The sequence below is a fragment of the Calidris pugnax genome, unplaced genomic scaffold (genome assembly GCF_001431845.1).
Source record: "Calidris pugnax isolate Ruff unplaced genomic scaffold, ASM143184v1 scaffold44, whole genome shotgun sequence".
Taxonomy (NCBI): domain Eukaryota; kingdom Metazoa; phylum Chordata; class Aves; order Charadriiformes; family Scolopacidae; genus Calidris; species Calidris pugnax.
The window spans coordinates 42,100,476-42,120,437 of NW_015094506.1; the positions used below are offsets into that span (position 1 = coordinate 42,100,476).

At 38.1% G+C, this 19,962-nt stretch overlaps 1 protein-coding gene across 1 annotated transcript in view; it reads right to left on the reverse strand.

The window, feature by feature from the left end:
- TBC1D22A (TBC1 domain family member 22A) overlaps window positions 1–19,112 on the reverse strand; it is a 177,018-nt gene extending 157,906 nt beyond the window's left edge. Inside the window, exons 1-4 of the mRNA XM_014964131.1 lie at window positions 18,910–19,112; window positions 16,128–16,184; window positions 13,096–13,436; window positions 12,137–12,316 (exon numbers count right to left, since the gene is read on the reverse strand). Coding sequence (XP_014819617.1) covers window positions 12,137–12,316; window positions 13,096–13,436; window positions 16,128–16,184; window positions 18,910–18,971 — 640 coding nt within the window. The 5' untranslated portion in view covers window positions 18,972–19,112. The remainder of the gene's footprint in view (window positions 1–12,136; window positions 12,317–13,095; window positions 13,437–16,127; window positions 16,185–18,909) is intronic.
- Between the last annotated feature and the right edge of the window lie 850 nt (window positions 19,113–19,962).

A 19,962-nucleotide genomic window follows, 5' to 3' on the forward strand; every position in this document is an offset into this window, starting at 1 on the left:
ATTAGATGTCCTAGTTAAGAGCTGGAGAACATACTTCCTCAACACAGAACTTCTACAAAGGAGTTTTAATGCCACCTACAAATGAAACATACATTTTCAATCCAGATAATACTGCAAAAACATCTTTTTTGGTAAAATTACAGAACAACTATTTTGAAAATGAGCAGTTTAAAATATTCTTATCACAGACATGATCACTTGATAAAAATGCGAGCACAGAATTAAGTTTAACCTACTGATTCAGAGCTGAAATTAACCAGACTGAAGAGCAGTATTTGTAAAACCTTGTCTTTTATTTCTGTCCCAGATTGAGAGGATACTTTTTGAAGCAACAATGTGAACCCCAATTGCTATTCTGTCTTCAATTGTCTCATTATTTTACAGAATTTTGTGACCAATAAGTATCAAAATGTTCATAATTCCCCATAGATTTTAGACCAAAAATATCTCCATTTGCTAGCACTGGCCAACTGTCACTTCTGCTTAGGAGACAGCATTTCTTTTTTGCAGAAACACTTTTGGGTTAGGATAGCTTATTATGAAGGGATAATGTGGTATGTAAATGCTTCAATTTTATATAATTCATTTAATTTTGGAAAAAAATTGTTTTATCTGCTTTACTACAATACATTTGGATATGCATTTCTTGTCTCCGAAGAAAAAGTTTAAAGCAATTATTCTAAAAGAAATTTTAAGACAGTATCCTTTTACTGCAGCAGATTTAAACATTCTTCATATTCCATAAATATTTCATGGGGATTCTACAAAGAAAACATGCCACTAATTTACCAGCTTTCTAACCCCACGAGCTATTACCCATTACACCTAAAATGCATGAGGGGAAACAACCAAGTATACAAGTATTTTTCTTGGAACTACAAGCTCATCATTCTATCAGTTACAAATAAATAAAAAATAAGTCAAGAAATATTAAAGGAGTTCAAATTTTCTCTGTATGCATTATTCATTTTTGATACAGCTGTTATTTCATTGAGATTACTGTAAATGGCTACATGAAGTGATGGCCTGCATGAACAACTCCACGATAGATATGATAAACTAGATTTACATGTTTTATGTTCCTATATCATAAATTCCTTGGATAATTTAACTATACAAAGCTGGAAAATTCTTTCAAGACGATAGAACCATGGAACTGCAGCTCCCCCAACAGCATGTTACTATACAGGCAGTACATATAGAAAATAGCTTTAATAGAGGACTTGTTATTACTATGGCAACGACAGCAACTGGTTTCCAAAATGAATAATAGCTCTGTTAGGCACTTCATTAATTTTTTTCAAGCAAACACTGCCCTTAATCTTCTCAATGGAACAAAGAGTTATTTTGAACGCATGCAGAAAACACAAAATAAAGTCCAATCCAATGTTGTAAATACAGGGTAAGACCTTTTTCAAGACCTTTGCTGGGAAAAAGCAGGGAAGTAGACCTTGTCCATTATTTCCTGTAGAAAGTCGGAGAAGCAGAAGTAGATGAGGTTGGTGTTAGAAGGTATGAGAAAGCATGGGAACAGAAGATTAGGAGAACTATGGCAAAAGGAAGATTAATAAAACCACTCAGAAAGAATTGCAACAAGTGAAGCCAACAATGTAAATCATGAAACTAAGTAATGGAGAACAACTATGCTGGCAAAAGACTTTAAATGCCATTATATTTTTTCACAGTTCTCCTGCAACATTCAATTTCTGTGCATCAAATGCTTTAATTTTTACCTTTACGCCATTCAAATGGTCTCTAACAAACTTTTGATATAGAACTAAGGTGTGTCTCTATACAGAAATACAGAAAATGGGAGATACTCCTTATAGTACCAGTTAAAGGACACAATTTTCCCACTTATTTAGAAATAACAGACATTATTTATTTCACCTGTTTGGGGAGAACATGAAATTTTATAGTCTGTTGACCAATCACAATAAAAATTCAGTTTTTAAGTGAACAGCCAAGTAATAATTATATACTTTTGGACAATGTCAGCTGTGTGCCATTCCCCCCGTACCTTTCTTTTTTTCTTAAAAAACATTTTGGAGCAAATAACCAAGGCATTAATTTACTTATTATAATATTAAAGCTTCCTGCTATTAAGAAAAGACTCCTGCAAAACAAACTAAACAAACAGACTTAAAAACACTACTCCAATATCTATATTCAAAAATGCACTACTCCAATATCTATATTCAAAAATGCACTACTCCAATATCTATATTCAAAAATGCAATCTGACAATCAGTCCTACATAGTGAAACTACAGTACAAGTACAACTAAAATAATCAGATTTCATAGATACCTGTCTAGATTACTGAGCCACAAAATTCATACAATTATTCACAAGAGCTATTACTAGAGATCTGCCCCATTAACAAACAAAAAAAAATATCAAACCCTGTAAGTCTACCTACAATATATGTTTATTTATCACAAAGAAAAGCAAAGACTTCCTTTGATTTTATAATTTCCCCTCAGTATCTTTGTCTTAGGAGGAAAGCTGCTGATAAACTCCATTATGTACAGAATAAAGAAGATACTGATCAGGAAAAGAATTTCACATGGAATACGCCTAAGGAGCTATAGCCGTGGTCTTGGGTCACTTCCTCCATGTGCATTCAAAGCTGAGCTTTGGAAAGTCAAGTAAAAAAGCAGGCAATCTTGCAAAATTAATTAATTGACGTGGTCATCCAAAATGGTTTACAGATTGCTTTTCAACTACTATTTGGCTCTTTCTGTTCTTGTTAACATCTTGAATTCTGTGTCACTTTCAAGCATCTGACATTTTAGTATTTTCTGCCTCTAAGGAGAGCTAATCTCTGTTGATCCACTCGAAGCAAGAACGCTAGTGGAACTGTACTCCATTCCTCTTAAATGTCTCATGGATTTGGAAAGACAGGAAACAAGGCTGATTTTCAGCGCTAAGGGAGGTGAAGAAGCAGAACTTAGGTCACAAAAAATGAAAAATTGATAGTATGTAGAATGAAAAATCCTTTTACTCTCATTTTAATTGTCAACATTAACCAAAACCAAACAACCCTCTGGCAAAAAACCTCATCTATACCTGAACTGAACATAATATTTCCAATTCAATTGTTGGAGTAAAGACTTATAACAGTAAGAGCTACAAATTTTTAAAACATTCAGGATAGGGTTTAAAAGCTTTTCCCAAACTTACCACCTCTATTACATCAAATTCCTGTAAAAGGCTAGCCCATGAGCTCTAATCCACATAAGGTTTTCTCAGTTAACTGCAAATATGCATTATATCTCCAGAGTAGATGTCCATTACTGCTAACACCCGTGTGAGGGTATATCTAACCAATAGTCAGTATCAGAAAGGCAGCACAGCACAAACATACAGAGAAATATGCTCTGCTGTTATCACCTTTCCAGGCAATAACTGCTTTATATATCTTCCCGTTCTGGACTTCCTTCTAAATATAAAAGCAAGACTCAAACTTCAGAAGTGCATTTTCATAGAAAACACTTCTCATATTTAAGCATTCTTCCATGTACTTCTCAAGCCACCACAATGGTTCTACTTTAATTTACACCTGCCTCTGTTTCAGCTTGAGCTGGCAAACAATTTTCTTAATAGGCATTGGGCTTCCATATTGAAAAAACAGCACATGCAGTAAAAATTTTTAAATGCACCTCTGAATCTTATTGTTCACCACGTGGCCCAGATGATTTTGAACAACTGATCACAAATCAATTCAAAATGGGGTATATGATCACCTAAAAACCCTGCTAATAGTTACCAGATCTGAAAAAAAAAAAAACAACTTTTAACTAATTTTGCAATTTGTTGTTAGAATGCGATCTAATTCTCTTTTTTTTTTTTCAATGCTCGGTTAGTGGTAACTACCAAGGTCATTTTGTACATACATAGTACTTCAGATTATGATTTGGGGAGAAGTTTTTTTGTTTTGTTTTTAAACTAATCCCTTAGCATCAGCTGAAGTTACGGTCCCACTGTAATGCTCTACATCCAAATCAAATCCATTTGGAAACAGAGTTAGTTCAGAACTCCACATCTTTCTGAAAGGAACCTACTGCCATGAGTGTAACATGGGAGTTTTAAAGACTGTACTAAAAGCACATTTCTTTCTGAGTATTGTTCAGATCAATGGTTTTAACCTAGAATTTTCTCTGTGGACTTTGGCACAAAAAGAAAGTTTTTCTCTCTATGCTATGCTGCTGCAATTGATATCAACAAAAATCAGCTAAGAGCTCCTCAATTTATAGGTAAGTATATCCTGAAAGCAGTCCAGAGCCTCAGAACTAGGGCTCTTCTGTGTAGTCCACAATGCCCCATACCCATTCATTAATCAAGTCATAATTGATACCATAGCTCCTGACCAAAAAAAAAAAACCCACACCAAAAAAAAAAAAAAAAAAAAAAAGGCAGAGATTTAGGTACAGCTCCTTTTTCAGAACTGAAAAAAGGGGAAGATTATTTTGGGGTTTTTAAGGGATCTGCAGCTGTTCAATCGTAATCTTTTTTTTTTTTGCAACAAAAATGTAATTCATTTATAGGTGGTGTTTGGAAATTGGAACAGGAGTCTTTGCTCAAGTCAAAATTAACAAATCCTTGCTAAAAGAAAACAATGCAGATCTACATTTTTTTCTACTTGGAGGAACTGATTCCAACTACAGTTCTTCTGTAAGGCCTTTGAGACAGTCCCCCAAAACATTCTTACCACTATACTGGAGAGATACAGGTTTGATGAATGTACTGTTAGATGAATAAGGAATTAGTTGGACAGACTCTTCCAAAGAGTTACAGCCAATGGCCAACTTCAGAGTGAAAACGAGTGGTGTTCTTCAGGGGTCCACACTGGGACCAACACTATTTAGTATAGCACAGGAAAGACAGGGAACTACTGGAGACAGTCCAGCTAAGGGCTACAAAGATGACTGACGGACTGGAGCACCTTTCTTATGAGGAAAGGCTGAGAGACCTGGGTCTGTTTACCCTTCAGAAGACTGAGAGGGAATCTTATGAATGCTTATAAATATCTAAAGGGCGAGAGTCAAGAAAGAGGATGGGGTCAGGCTCTTCTCACCGGTGCCTAGTGACAGGACAACAGGCAATGGACACAAGCTTGAACACAGGAAGTTCCATCTCAACATGAGGAAAAACTTCTTTTCTTTGAAGGTGTCAGAGCACTGGAACAGGCTGCCCATAGAGGTTATGGAGTCTCCCTCTGAAGATACTCGAAACCAGCCTGAACGCATTCCTGTGCAGCCTGCTCTAGGTGAACCTGCTTTGGCATGGACATTGGACTAGACCACCTCCAAATGTCCCTTACAAGCCCTACAATTCTGTGAATGTCTTCATCAATGAAATAGTGGGATTGAGCACACCCTCAACAAATTTGCAGAACACAGAATCATGGAAAGACTTAGGTTGAACGAAACCCAAAATATCTTCTAGTTCCAACCCCCATGCTGCAGACTAAGACAACTCCCACTAGACCAGGTTGCTCAAAGCCCCATACAGCCTAGTCTTGAACGCTTCCAGGGATGGGGCATCCACAACTTCCCTGGGCAACCTGTTCCAGTGTCTCACCACCCTCACGGTAAAGAATTTCTTGCTGGTATCTAACCTAAATCTCCCCTCTTTCTGTTTGAAGTCATTACCCCTCATCCTGTCACTACAGGCCCATGCAAAAAGTCCCTCTCTGAATTTCTTGTAGGCACCCTCAGATACTGGAAGACAACTATAAACAGGTCTCCCCAGAGCCTTCTCTTCTCCAGGCTGAACCACCCCAACTCTCTCAGCCTGTACTCATTGGAGAGGCATTCCATCCCTCTGATCATCTTTGTGGCCCTCCTCTGCACCAGCTCCAACAGGTCCATGTCCTTCTTGTGCTAAGGACTCCAGAGCTGGACACGATAATCCACATGGGGTCTCACCAGAGAGAAGTAGAGGAGCAGAATCACATGCAATTCAGTAGCAATCTCTCTCAGGACCAGACAAAGGTAACAGTTCAAATTGCATTGATCTATATGACACCAGACAACAGATAGCTGATACTTTATGTCCATCAAACAATGCTAAACATAAAAACTAAGATTATAGAGCTTGTGTTAAACTGCAGACAATAAAAAAAAAGATTTAACTAATATGGCTTCTCTATCTGCACCAAGGTATCCTAAAGTGAAAATTATAAAGCTATTTGCTTTTTCCTAGTTAGACTAGATGGAGTAGCGAAAATAAATCAATGTTCATTTTAAAGGAACATGGACTTTTTTTAATACAATTGAAGAGCTCTTTATTTTTCTCTAGTCGTGGGTGTAAAAATTAAAGTAACCAAAAAAGTATAAGATTTAAATGACTCAAACTACAAGTGTCATAATAGAAAGGGGTTTTATTCTGCTGTGTCTGTGTGGATAATCTTGAAGGTACAGCTGAAGAAAGGGAGTGAGTTATAATTACTGCCATACTGTACCTTCAATATGACCCTGTACCATAATCGTTCTCTGACCATGGAATTCTTCTAACTTCCCCTAACTCACTTTTGGCAAATATATTTTAAGAACAGTTTGCTAGACACATACCCAACATCAACACTACAGCAAATAACTACTACAGGTTGCAGAACTTACAACAAAGTTAACTTCTCTTTCTAAATTGCATTATTTATGAAATTTCAATTCTAAAAAAGGACCCTACAAATCTACTGTAACCCACAGAGGCAACCAGTTATTGTTATGAGATAATGAGATTACACCCTTTGTAATTCCTGTAATTTCTATAATAACGCTTCCTACTTTCTTTGAAAATGTAAAGTCAGTAAAAAAAAGTAATTTTCCTCTAATTTATATGCAAGCAACATTAAGCAATAAAAAACACTGAAATTCTGATATCAGAGAAGGTACAGAAAACAGAGAGGAAAAACTGGAAGAAAAGAAGTTTACTGAAAAAAAAAATTAAGACAGGTCCAATACAGAGTAAGCTAGTTATAAATGTCAACACTTATTATGTAATGCAATGACTACTATGTCAATCAAATAACTTTACAAAAGAAAAGAAATACATCCTCTGGATACGAACTATGCAAAATCCTCTCAAAATTCTTTCAAGAACCTATTATTACATAGTTAAAATGAAAAATAACAAATTAATACCTTTAAATTGAAATATCCCACTAAAGCAGTAAGCAGAATAAATGCTGATTATTACCTGAAACCACAAATTATGAGATGAAGTCATAGAAAATAGGAAGACAAATCACTAATCCTGCAAAAAGCAATTAATATAAGGAAACATTTCTGGATATTTAGCACTGATTTCTTTCAGAATATTTTTAAAATTAAGAAGTTTCAAAGCCTATCGGTAGAGTACAGATCTTTTTTTTATTAGTCTTACTTGTTAGCTGAAAAGGCAAGCATGTTTTTCAGATAACAGAACAGGAATCAGAGAGGATAACTTTCAGTGATAATAGTTTGAAAAGACAGATATGACTAATGGCACGTCAATTGACACAGCGGTAGGACACATCTTGTTCACTTTATACATCAACGAAGTGGGAGAAGAATAAGCACTAAGATGATCAACTACAGATAATTCAAAACTGCAGGGGGCAATAAAATTCTAAATGACATGGATGGACTAGGAGCATAGAGATAAATAGCTATGCAGTTCAGAGCAGATAAATTAATGAGGCTGGGAACAAAATTAATCAAGTTAATTTCAATTAATGCATTTTGTAAAGTTACTGAAACTTTTCTGAGGCATCAGTTTGACAAACAGTTTTAAAGGACATAACAGATTGCCGTTACAGACTAATATATTTATGAACCACAAATAAAATCACTGTATTTAATCAAGTTTAATACACATCTAGTATGCATAAATAAGTGGTAAAAAAACATTGTGCAAGACTACTTGAAAACACAAGTGTGACAAATATAACAGAATTAAAATTTAATTGGAAGCCAGATAGACATAGCAGTACTGTCCCTCTTAAATAAGTAAACAATGATCTGTTGAAGGAAAGAGACATTTCTTCTCAGAGACACTCTCCCTATGCTATTTAAAGTCCCATCTACTCCCCTCCTCTTAAAGCAACCAATTGTTTGCAAAAGAGCCTGCAAGCAGACAGCCCATCCTCATTCAGTAACACAAGGTCCATTACGAGGAAAGACAAGGCCTGAAATGAAGTAGATCTACATCAAATTGACTGCAAGGCAAGCGTAAACACAGGGTGATCGCTGAAAACAACTGGTGTGAACTGTTCTCTCTGAATAACCTGGCACGAAGAACCAGGAGTGGGAGGCTACGCAGACACAAGGGCCCTACAGTCTGCCCTACAGTTGTCCATTAAACACAGATGCACGGACAGCTCCAGCCCCATCCTGCCTCCTAGGACCTGGTACACCTCCACAGGATCTAACTGACAGTAGCCAGTCCTCAGGTAGCTCTCCAATCAAAACCGCTTCTGATAACACGCTCCTTCTACCAGCCCACATTTCTTGCCCAAACATGGTTCATCTTGTTTAGCAGCTTTCATTTTGCAATTTTAACTTTATGAGATTACCTCTTCATTCTTTGCATTATATTACTACTACTAGGCATATTGTCAGAGCTCTTGAATACCTCTCTCCTGCAGCACAAATCATATACCTAGAATAATATTTCTATAGGAACTGATTTTTTTGTTGGTTTTTTTTTTTCATATAGCTAACTACTCTTGACATCCAATTCACATTATACTTTCCCCATTTATATTAAAGGTAATAACAGCATAGCAATAGTAAAATAAAAAATGTCAAATGGAAATAAGGCATATTATTTGCATCTGTTTATCATGCAAACAACAAAAATAGCTGCAGGCCAGAGAAGTAAAGTGTGTTAGGAGAGCTTAAGGGAAGACTCAGAACAACTACAAGGGAGATTATAAACTGCAAGAGTGAGTTTATTAGTTCAGCTCTATAAGACATTAAAAAAATGAGTTAAGGGCACTTTTGAGCCGTGGAAATAGGCTCTTTATTCAGAAAGAGTTCAGTAATCTAAAAGAATGAATTCTTTTATATTCTGAGAGCTTGGGAGGCGGGGCTTGCTCTTCCTTTCCTAGTTTGCCTTCTCAGATTGTGCCTTGCTCTAATAACTATTTGTGTACGTGTCTGCTGGAAAAGACTGTACACAGAAGCTTTGAGAATGGTTGTGTCATTATGTATTTATACAATATTTCCTACTGGATTCATATCTCAATTGCAGACTATACCTAGCATATTATTTTGCTCAGTGTATAATTTGATGGGGTTGATAGAACCTGCCTATCTCCATAACTTCACAATATTCAACCTATGGGCCAAACCCAACTCCAAAAAATCTATTAGTGGTTTTCAATGGCTAAAATAAGTCTTCACTTGCAAATTTATATGCACATAACCCATCTTTTTGAGAGATTTCTTGTGAAAGAACATGCTCTTTCACAACCTTTAGTTGCCATACGAAACTATAAAGACATTGTAAAATACAGTGTTAGGATAATCATTATTCAAGTGCAACTGAAAGGATTTCAAGATCATTTGTATTATTTTGTTCTAAGTCTGTGTTGATTTCTCAAGTTACAATAAGAGAAAAAAAGTCTTGGGTTGAAAACATGTGTGATATTGTTTCAGTTCCACAGATTAACTTATATTGAAAGGCTTGTCACATAAGTCTTGCCACTCTTTCAACAAGATGCAAAACTGTATTAAGAAAACAGACTCAACAGAAATACTTTACTTTTGCTACTACTACTTCCAAACAAAACCAACACTACTACACCCAAAAATGAACAGAAATATTTGTTAAAACATCTCCAAGACAACTATCCACTAATTCAATTCATCATGACAAATAAACCCCAACTATCTGTGGCTCTAACACAAAACAAAGACCCACACATACCACCACAACACACACACGAAGAGACTAAGCCAGCTGCAACAGAATAGCTACCTGTCCCTCCATTACTCACTGCAAATCTTCAGAGCTTGTTACCTAGTTCTATCTTAGTCCATTTTTAGTATTACTCTGACAAAAAAAGAAAAAAAAGAAAAAAGCAGCAACCCCCAAAGACAACTTTAAAAAGCCCCATCACACACAACCCATAACAGTTTTCCCTGGTTACTACTGTCATTAAATCAAGACTCCTTTTTAAACAGTCTTCTTCATAACATGAAGCTAAACCAAACAACTCCCAAAAATGCATACACACGCACCAGATTCTGATAAACTGTACATACGGTCATATGTATATACATGTTTGTGTATGTATATATGCATACACACGCTTCCTCTAAAATATACATATAATGTAGCCTGAGCACTACCATCACATGTGATCTACTACTAATAGCTTCATGACTGTCAAGTGTTATAAATAAAGAGTTCATTTCTTTCACTAAGAAAAAAACATGAATTATTTATAGATTTATTAGGAAATGCTACTGGATATACCCCAGATACAAAAGTCAAAATATATGTATCAAAAAAAAAGAAATCAATCTAATTCCCACAAGTTCAAATTCAGTACTCATTACAGTTTGTACAGCAAGAGAAAGAATAAGCTTCCTACAAACAGACATAGAAAAGGCATTATTTAGTGATAACTACAAGAAAGAAGACTGAGAGCCTATTAGCTCTGAGAGCCTATTAGCTCTCAGTTAGGTTATTAGCTCTTATAAGAGCAACATGGTCAAATTTTGTATTCCTCTGCACTTTTCTGTGAGAGATTTTGAAAGTTCAATAGGGAAAATAACAAACCCAGTTTGTTTAAATAACATTGACTAAACTCCCACCACAGTCAGGGTGACTGCAGTCCTAATAAGAGTGGAGATACTTTCATTCCCTTCTAAAACATTTTGCTTGAATTCCTAAGTTTGATTTACTGGGAAAGTATTCCCATTTAATTAGACATCAAAAAGGAAACAGAGAGGTTTAAATTAAACTTTGTCTTCCCTCTGACTTTGTAATCTAATATAACTAAGATTTCTACCATTACAACATTCGTAAAACTCATACGAGTTTTCACTCCAGTCGCAATCACATAGCTCATAACATCTTTTAGATTAAAGGGAAAAAAGTGGTATATTATTATAATTTTCAAGCTTATATAAAATATGCAATTTGTTTTAACACCTCAGAGTTTATTCACAGTTGCATTTTAGAAGAATGTCCTATAACTCACCAAGGTGTTAAGTCTCACCTAGTTAGTATTGCTTCCATAGTTCTACTTTGCTAGCATCAATCTCAGAAGACGACACAGCACAGAGGAAAAAAAAAATACAGCTTGGAGCTTATTATGCTGAAGAAGTCTCATGACAGCTACAGAGTGGGAAAGTGTCCGTTCAAGAACTCCAAACATGCAGTTTCTACTTCCTTCCATCAGAGTTTCTTGTAAATATCTTCCAGAATGGTCTAAGTCAAAGTCATTTTGTTTATTAATTATTTTTACATAAGGTCCTACTTCTAAGTGACTAGCCAAGTTCTCCAAATGCACTCTCTCTTCTTGCTATAGATTTTCACTTGGGATACAAAGCCATTTGATTCTGTGATACCCTCTCAGCACTTGTATTTACTATTCAGCAGTTAAAATCCAGCACACAAAGGGAAGAGTCAAGTTATCTGACAATACATTTGTTTCCACATTAACATGTTGTCAGCATTCACAGATGAGACACAGAACTACTGTATCAGCCCGGGAACATGTAGAATGCTCACTGGGTAGACAAGCAGTAATACTTCCATGCCTCAGCGTTTTTCACATTCATAACTCTAAGCATGAGAATCATTCTTATAGTGTATACTGTTCCACTGTGTGACATTAACACTACACACAGCTAATTATACTTTGTTTTTTCTCCAGAGATTACTCCAGGAAGAAATACCATGATAAAGAAAAGAACAAGAAGCCATCTAATACCCTACGTATGCAAATTCCTTATTACAAGCATTAACACTACAAGCATTCAATTATATTCTGTCTCTTTTGCAAGATCAATTCTAAATGTTGAAAGGGTTAGATCCAAACAAGACTATCCGGCAGAACAGTACCTCAAACAGGAAAAATTTATAGTTTAAGAATAATTTAGATGTAATTCATAGCTCCTATACGAAGTACTCACCAAGATCCGTATTGGGGCCAGCAAGTAGCTGCTTAAACTTGTCTAATCGGGATGCTTCTCTTTCAGTTAATGCAGGAGTAACTGAGGTACTACAGTCTGCCATTCCACTCACCAAGGGAGATGTGGAAGTTTGTGGAAGGGACTGTGATCTCTGCATGGAAGAATTCTCACTAGCATTATCTGAAGGGAAAAAGCAGCATAGAAGCATAACAGTTAGCCTCAGCTAGCATGAAGGCCACTAATAACTTGCATTTAAGTTGTAAATTTAAAATAGAATTATGTTTTGGAGTAATGTAAGCCAAAGTATAGCAAAACTTTGGACTTCAAATGGCTTAGATTTAGCAAGAGAAGCACTCTTCTTCCAAGCAATATTCCGCAGTTAACACACATCATACTAACAGCAAGGCTTAATTGATTTGTAAAAATCTCTGTGCTACAGAAAGCTGTTTCTATCCCCCTCACCCTTCTAACAAAAAAACCCCAAAACAAACCCACGAAAAATCATTGCAATTAGTTAAAGTTTATACATAAAACACAGACCACGTCACGTGAGGATGGAACTTCCTAGTCCACATGCATGGTTTTCTCCAGTTTTTCAATATACTTTATACAGTTGCATTTGAGTAACAATTTTTCATAATAGTAAGAATACTATTAACTGCATAAATCTTGGTGCAGTTTACCATTAAAATACAGCCTCAGTTTTGGAAGGAAGTTGCACTATTGATTGTATTAAGGCTGAAAACTTGAAGTTTAATTATTCTCCCCTCACCCATGTATCTCACACAGACATGCTTTACAGTTTAGCATGGCATACAGGATCTCCCTCAAATAAATCAATATTGGTTAACAATATTTTCCTGTGCTATTACAAAAAGGGGAGAGGTTAATGTATTAAAGAGCAAATATTATAGCTCTCCTGATTTGATTTTCAACATCTTTTTCATTTTGTAACATACCTGATGAACTCGATGTATGACCTTCACTGACTGACTTAACAAGCCTATTATCTCCACATGGAACTGAAGTCAGTTCTGCAGATTCTACTTGTTTTTCTTCCTGTGGATGTTCTTCCTGAAATTTATGCTGTTCTTGTAGCTTGCTGTGATTCTGAATTACTTTGTGAGCCGTTTCCATGACCACTTCTGTATTTAAGTTTTCAGCAGCTATTGCTAAGAGTTCATCATCATCATCCCCAAGATCCCAAGCATCACTTGTGTTACTTTCAAATTCTTGGAAGGTGCTGACTTTCTTTAGTTTCACTGGAGTTGCAGGTGGCTTTGAACCTGGTTTTATCAAGCTGTTCAAAAACAAATAAACAATATTTAGAGAATTAGTAATGGACTAAGCAAAACACTATGGACAGGGCCAAAAAACAAAAGTCCATGCTTGACATTATATAGGTAGAAATATTTATCTCCTTCCACTCATGTTACTGCTACATCCACCCATGATAACATACAGCAGAATGTCTGAGAATAAGAACAGGTAAAAACTGACTCTTCTTGGCTTTGAATAGAAGTTGAACAAATCCTTCCTTCCCTTGTCTTAAAAAAGATAAAACAAAAAAAAACAGACACACCAGCACTCCTTCCCCACTTTCACCTTTCCTCCCCACCCCTCAAAAAAAAAAGAGACCAAACCCAAAGCCAATTAAAACAAATATTACTGGAATAGTTTACAAGACAGACAGGACAGACTGCACTTCTCTTGCTTCATCACGAACTTCTGTAGAGCTTTCAGGCCTTTCAAATCAATTGCTGCATAACACAGGAGCAGTAATCAACTCATCAGGTCCACTAAGTCATCATAAGCAATCACGTAATACAATCACTGTCGTAAACAAATCAAGTCTTACCTTGAAACTCGTATCTATCATTCCTCTCCATTCAGGCACTCCAGCACGAATTTGCTTTAGAACTTTGCTCTTCTCATAGGAGGTAACTTCCTCTAGTTACTAGTCCAAGTGTACCCTGATCAGTCCAAGTGTACCCCTGACAGAGGGACCTTTTGTCCCTCTGTCAACATGCAATAGAAGAGAGATGAACCAAGTATCCCTCCCAAGTTTGGCACTTTTCTCACTTACAGTAACGTAAAGCAATCACATCTCCCTTCAGATTTCAGCTAAATAAGGCACTAAGTTGAGAGAGGTTCCTAATCTGCCCTCAAAAAAAAAAGTTACCGCCAGTAACTTTCTGGCCATCCCTGTCTTTCCATCCATGCTAGTTTAACTTTTTTCTGTTGTGACAAAGCAGACGGAATTGGAAAACATAAAAACTTCTCAGACAGTCTTCATACAATGTTAGTAATGTTTCTGAATACCCTTCCTAACAGGTGCTACAACACTAACACTTTCACACAACTTGTCATCATTGTCTACAACAGCAAGGTCTTTCCCCTCTTCTGTCATTATTTCAAGCAATAGGCTTCAATTTTTGTTAGTGGGTCTCTCTATAACTCCACATTTTGAACCAAATCATCTCATTCCTTTTTCCTGAGTCCTTAAGGTCACACATTTCAACTGCCTTCAACTCCGTATGACCTGAGAATCAACTAGCACATTTATTTCTTGTGCCATTTCAAACTAGCCCTTGAAAAAGATCCACTGGAAATATGACCTCCTTCCAAGCCAATACTTTTCCTCCTAACATTATATTTTGTCCTTACCGCATTTGGTCATTCATTTCATTGGTCATACAATTTTCCCAAAATTCTCACATACACCAATGTTTTAACAGCAACGCTGGTTTCAAAGTAGCTGTGATATCAACCAACAAGCCAGAACAACTTTCTCCTTGACAAAGTTTAAAACAGTCTTAAAAAAAAAAAAAAGACAAAACATAAAAAGCAACAGCTGTCAGAATGCAGCGTTTTGCTAAACGCCTCAGCCATAAGGAGATGAAAATCATTCCCTTACATTAGTTGTGGGTTATTAGCATGCAACAGCTGTCAGAATGCAGTGTTTTGCTAAACGCCTCAGCCATAAGGAGATGAAAATCATTCCCTTACATTAGTTGTGGGTTATTAGCATGAAATTCATTTGGTTACTAATGAAGTTTAACATAATGTCACCACTTTCACGTACATTGTGTTGTGATATCCAATAATCATGACGTAAGGCAATAAACTCTTAAATCACTGTAAAATCTATTCTACCTACTGTTTTCTCACTCACCAAGTAAAACGCTCACCTTTGCCTCAACATGATCTACACCACAACCTGACTCTTTTCTCTTTCAGACAGACAAATAAAGGCAGTCCATCAACAGAAAGATACATGCAGGAAAGTCGCTTACACCCGAGTTGCAAACTTTATCTGCCATATCTGGGACTGTTTAGTTTGAGGAAGAGGAGGCTGAGGAGGAGACCTCATCACTCTCTACAACTACTTGAAAGGACACTGTAGAGAGGTTGGTGCTGGTCTCTTCTCACAGGTAATTAGTGACAGAACGAGAAGGAATGGCTTCAAGCTCCAACAGGGTAGGTTTAAACTGAACATTAGGAAAGAATTTTTCACAGAAAGAGTGGTCAGACACTGGAATAGGCTGTCCAGGGAGGTGGTTGAGTCACCATCCCTGGATGTGTTTAAGAGTCATTTAGATGTGGTGTCGGGGGATATGGTGTAGGGGAGAACTTTTTAGAGTAGGGTAGATGGTTGGACTTGATGATCCCAAGGGTCTCTTCCAACCTAGACGATCCTATGATTCTATGATTAAGATTAGTATTTACCATACAACTTCCAATTTATAAGCCACTACAAACATATATTATAAGTTGGCAGTCTATGTTTGTTAAAAACTGAACAGCTGATTTGTTGCTTTTAATACAGTAAGCACCAGGAAGTCACAAAAGAGAAGTCAGAACAGAGAAGTCAAGATTGTGACAAAACTCAAAACGGGGAGATTAACAATAAGCTTTATAGCCAAGAGAGAAGAAGAGAGAAGGCAGAAGTCCAAATTACCTGGAATATTTAAATATTAGGTTAACTTACGTTCCGTGCAATAATGGATCAAAAGGCGGATGCTGAGCTCCATATACATGTTGAATACTAAAGGAAAAGAAAAAGAATTATCACAAAACTAATAAAACATTCGGGGGCTTTCTGTGTATTAAATAAAGAGCCAGTAATAAACAGAACTGAAATGCTCCAACAGTTTTCCATTTCAAAGAATACCGCATACCACTAACAACAACAAAGCTGAAATTTAAGCATATACTAAAAGATAGCTTAATAAAAATAATAGATTTGCCAAACAGAAGCTATTTTTGAGGCCTAGACTAACTTACACTGATTTATTTTTCTGGGCAGGAATTAAAACAAGGAAAAAGTTAATTCCAAAAATAAGAATCTACACTGCTCTTAAATTCTCTCTCTTTTCTGATTTATCATTTCTTCATTTATCTCTTGCAAAAAAAAATAAAAATACTCGAAGAAACATCTGCAAAGACTGAATCTTCTATGTGTCCTTGTGACTCAAAATCCAACTAGTTAATTCTTAACTGTACAAGGCTGATAAAGAAAAATGCAAAAGATGGCATGCTAAAGAATAAAAACCATGGGAGTATTTAAAACAAATGCTTTGAAATAAATAAGCTTCTGAAGGAGAGACTTATTCACTACAATCTCTAACAAAATTACCTGTTACTGTGTGAATAATAAAACTCTCTACAAACTAAAAGTTTATTTCCTCCCAGTTTTAAGCTATAAAATTATTTTATAGGCAAAAAGAACTCCATAGAAAACACTTCAAGATTTACATGTGGCTTCATAATGGAAATTGTTACTACAAAACTCTGATTGCAAGAGGAGCAAATCATATGCAACATTAACACCTACCTAAACCTGTACTAAAAGCCACATGAAAGGAAACAAACATATTCTCCTGACAAATCAAAACCAATCTCCAGACCATAAATATAAATACATCTGACCTTAGTAAACCTGAGATAGAGCCAAGTCAAAAAGACCACAGTCGTAACAACTTTTAAGAGAGGCTTAAGAGTTATACCACAGGGGCAGTAATAACAGTAGTGAAATTAGCTGTAGCGAGGACTGAGGGTGGCTCTATCAATTTTTATGTGATTCCATACAAATAAGAAAGTCCATCAAGCACGAGTCTTTCTACACAACCGTACACCATACACTGCACAGTCAAGTCTCTGCACCCCTCTGCTTTACACTCAAGTGAGGGTCAGGTGTCACTTCTTATTTTGGCATACAGACAGACTCTTCTTTTTCCTTTACTCCGTGAATGAACATGATGGGCATCCACCCAAATATAAAGCTCTAACAATCCTCTCCACACTATCAGAGAAAAACAAAAAAGTAAAAATCAAAAGCACACTCTCCAAAGTGTCCTCATTTTTCCATATGCCTGCAGTTGCCTGCAAATTAACTAACTGCAACTATTCATAGACTCTGTGTAATCGAGGGTCAAAAGTGTTTTTAACCCCAGAGGACTCGGCAAAACTACAAAATAAGAAGTTCACACAGACAAAAACAGTTGGACTGAAAGAGTCAATTTATAATTAGAGAAACAAAACCACTACCAGTTAGTGCTTGTGGGTAATTGACAATGGACTAAGTTTAAAAGTGAGCAGGATTATTTCGCTGAATTCAGGTAAATGGTATGAAACAGAGTTACTGTTCTCTGGAAACCAAGAATACACATCATTCTTACAAAAAGAACAAAAGAAATCAAATTACTCTACCGTGAGAGCATTTTAGGGATGGGAGCAGGGAATGTTATTGTTAAATAACCATCTGAAAATATGTTCCTAGCTTGACATAATGGTCAAAAGAGTTAATGTGACTTTGGGAATGTATGCTTTGAAAAAATTTGAATGAGAGAACGTGTTTGTAGCTCTTAGCAATGATACATTGGCTGGGTCTGCTGTTCACGTCTCAGGAAGAAAGTTGAGAAATTGATGGTATTTTAAAATATCAACCAGAAACTAAAATATGGCTAAGTAGTTTCCTGTGCAGTGTTTCAAAATATCATAGCTTGCCACAAAGTCATGAAGTTATGAAGTCACAAAACATCATAACTTATATCACTGAAAGCTGGAGGGGGACTTTTTACAAATGCAGGTAGTAATAGGATGATGGGCAATGGCTTCAAACTGGAAAAAGGTAGATTTAGATTAGATATTAGGAAGAGATTCTTTACTGTGAGGGTGGACAGACACTGGAACAGGTTGCCCAGAGAAGCTGTGTATGTCTTATCCTTGGAAGCGTTCAAGACCAGGCTGGAAGGGGCTTTGAGCAACCTGCTCTAGTGGGAGGTGTCCCTGGACACGGCAGGGGGTGGAACTCGATAATCTTTAAGGTCCCTTCCAAGTCTAACCATTCTACAGTTCTATGATTGCCAAGAGCTACAAACACATCCCATCGTTCACAGTTCTCCAGGGAACACATCCCCAAAACCACATTAACTCTTTCGATGATAACATCAGGCTGGGAGTGCACATTCAGACAGTTACTTAAGAACTTTTCTGATGCAAGTTATAACTAATGTTTACTAAACCCGGCAGCGATCTTTGATCAGGTGACTGGAGGTGCCCAACACCGAAACGCTCCGGGCACTGAACTGAGCGAGAACCGAGGGGCGGACGGAGAGGCCCTGCACCAAGGCCCCAGCTACGAGCAGCGACCGACCGGACACGCTCCCTGCAGCGGGCCCCGGACCGCCGAGGGCCGGTGGAACTCGGGGGCCGAGGAACACAGCGCCAGGGCCTCCCGCGGGCCCCGACCTTCCCGCCGCTCCGCTCACCTGCCCGGCACCTTGGCGCCGCTCCGCTTCCAGAACTGCTTCCTGCCCCCGTCGCTCGCCATGGCGGCCGTCACCTCATCCCCCTCCCTGCGGCGCGGCCCCCAAACCCGGCCCCGGCTCCGGCTCCGCTCCCTCGGGCTTCACTCGACTCCGTTCCTTTCCACAGGAACAGGACTGAGCGCCGCCATCTTGGGACCAGGAAACAACCCCGCTCTTCATTCGCCTCCCGAGGCGGCCCGGAGGTTTCAACCAACCAGAAGTGAGAGTGCTGCCGGGTGGGTCAGGTTGGGCCAATCACAGCGAGGAAGCGTTGGGCGCTGGGCGAGGAAGGGACGTTGGGGTAGAGTTTGCCGCGGTGGCGGCTCGGCCGCCCTTCTCTTCGAGGCTGCGGGGCAGCGGCCAGCCTGTGGCGCCCGGGCAGGCTGGGGCCGGGGCGGGCAGGGAGGCGGCGGGGAAGCTGCTGGAAGTGGTGATGCCCCGCGGGCTGGGGTGGGGGTCGGAGCCGGGACCGGGTCCCTCGGGCGGGCCCCGGCGTCGCTGTGTAAACCCAGGTGGAGGCCCCTGGCGCCAGGGAGGCTCTGTCTTTCCAGGCCGTGTGGCGGTGTGTGAGGTGCCAGCCGGTAATAGTATAGAGACCCCGTGCTTGGTTCCTGTCTGTGATTCACTGAAGTGTCCCTGTAAAGCCGGGCTTTATTTGGTGGTACTGCGGGGGTGATGCTTTCAGGCCCCAATCCTTTTTGATTTAACCATCAAAGACTAATTCGGAGAACTCTTCAGGAAGAAATGCAAAACTTGCTGTGTTAATGGAAGGAGACATTAATTGAAGCTTAGAGGACAAATTCAATCAGATCTTAAGGGTTTTATAACCAAAAAAATCCATGGATTTTTTCCATTCCCACCTCCTTCCCACCCTTCCCCCCTCCCCAGTTATTTAAAATTACTTACCTGGGGGAGAAGGAGGGGGTTGACTTCAATCTTTTGCGGCTTTAAAGTTTTTCTGAAGATTGGACTCATCCACTTTGTTTCCTGTGAGCTGACATAAGATTGAGGGTC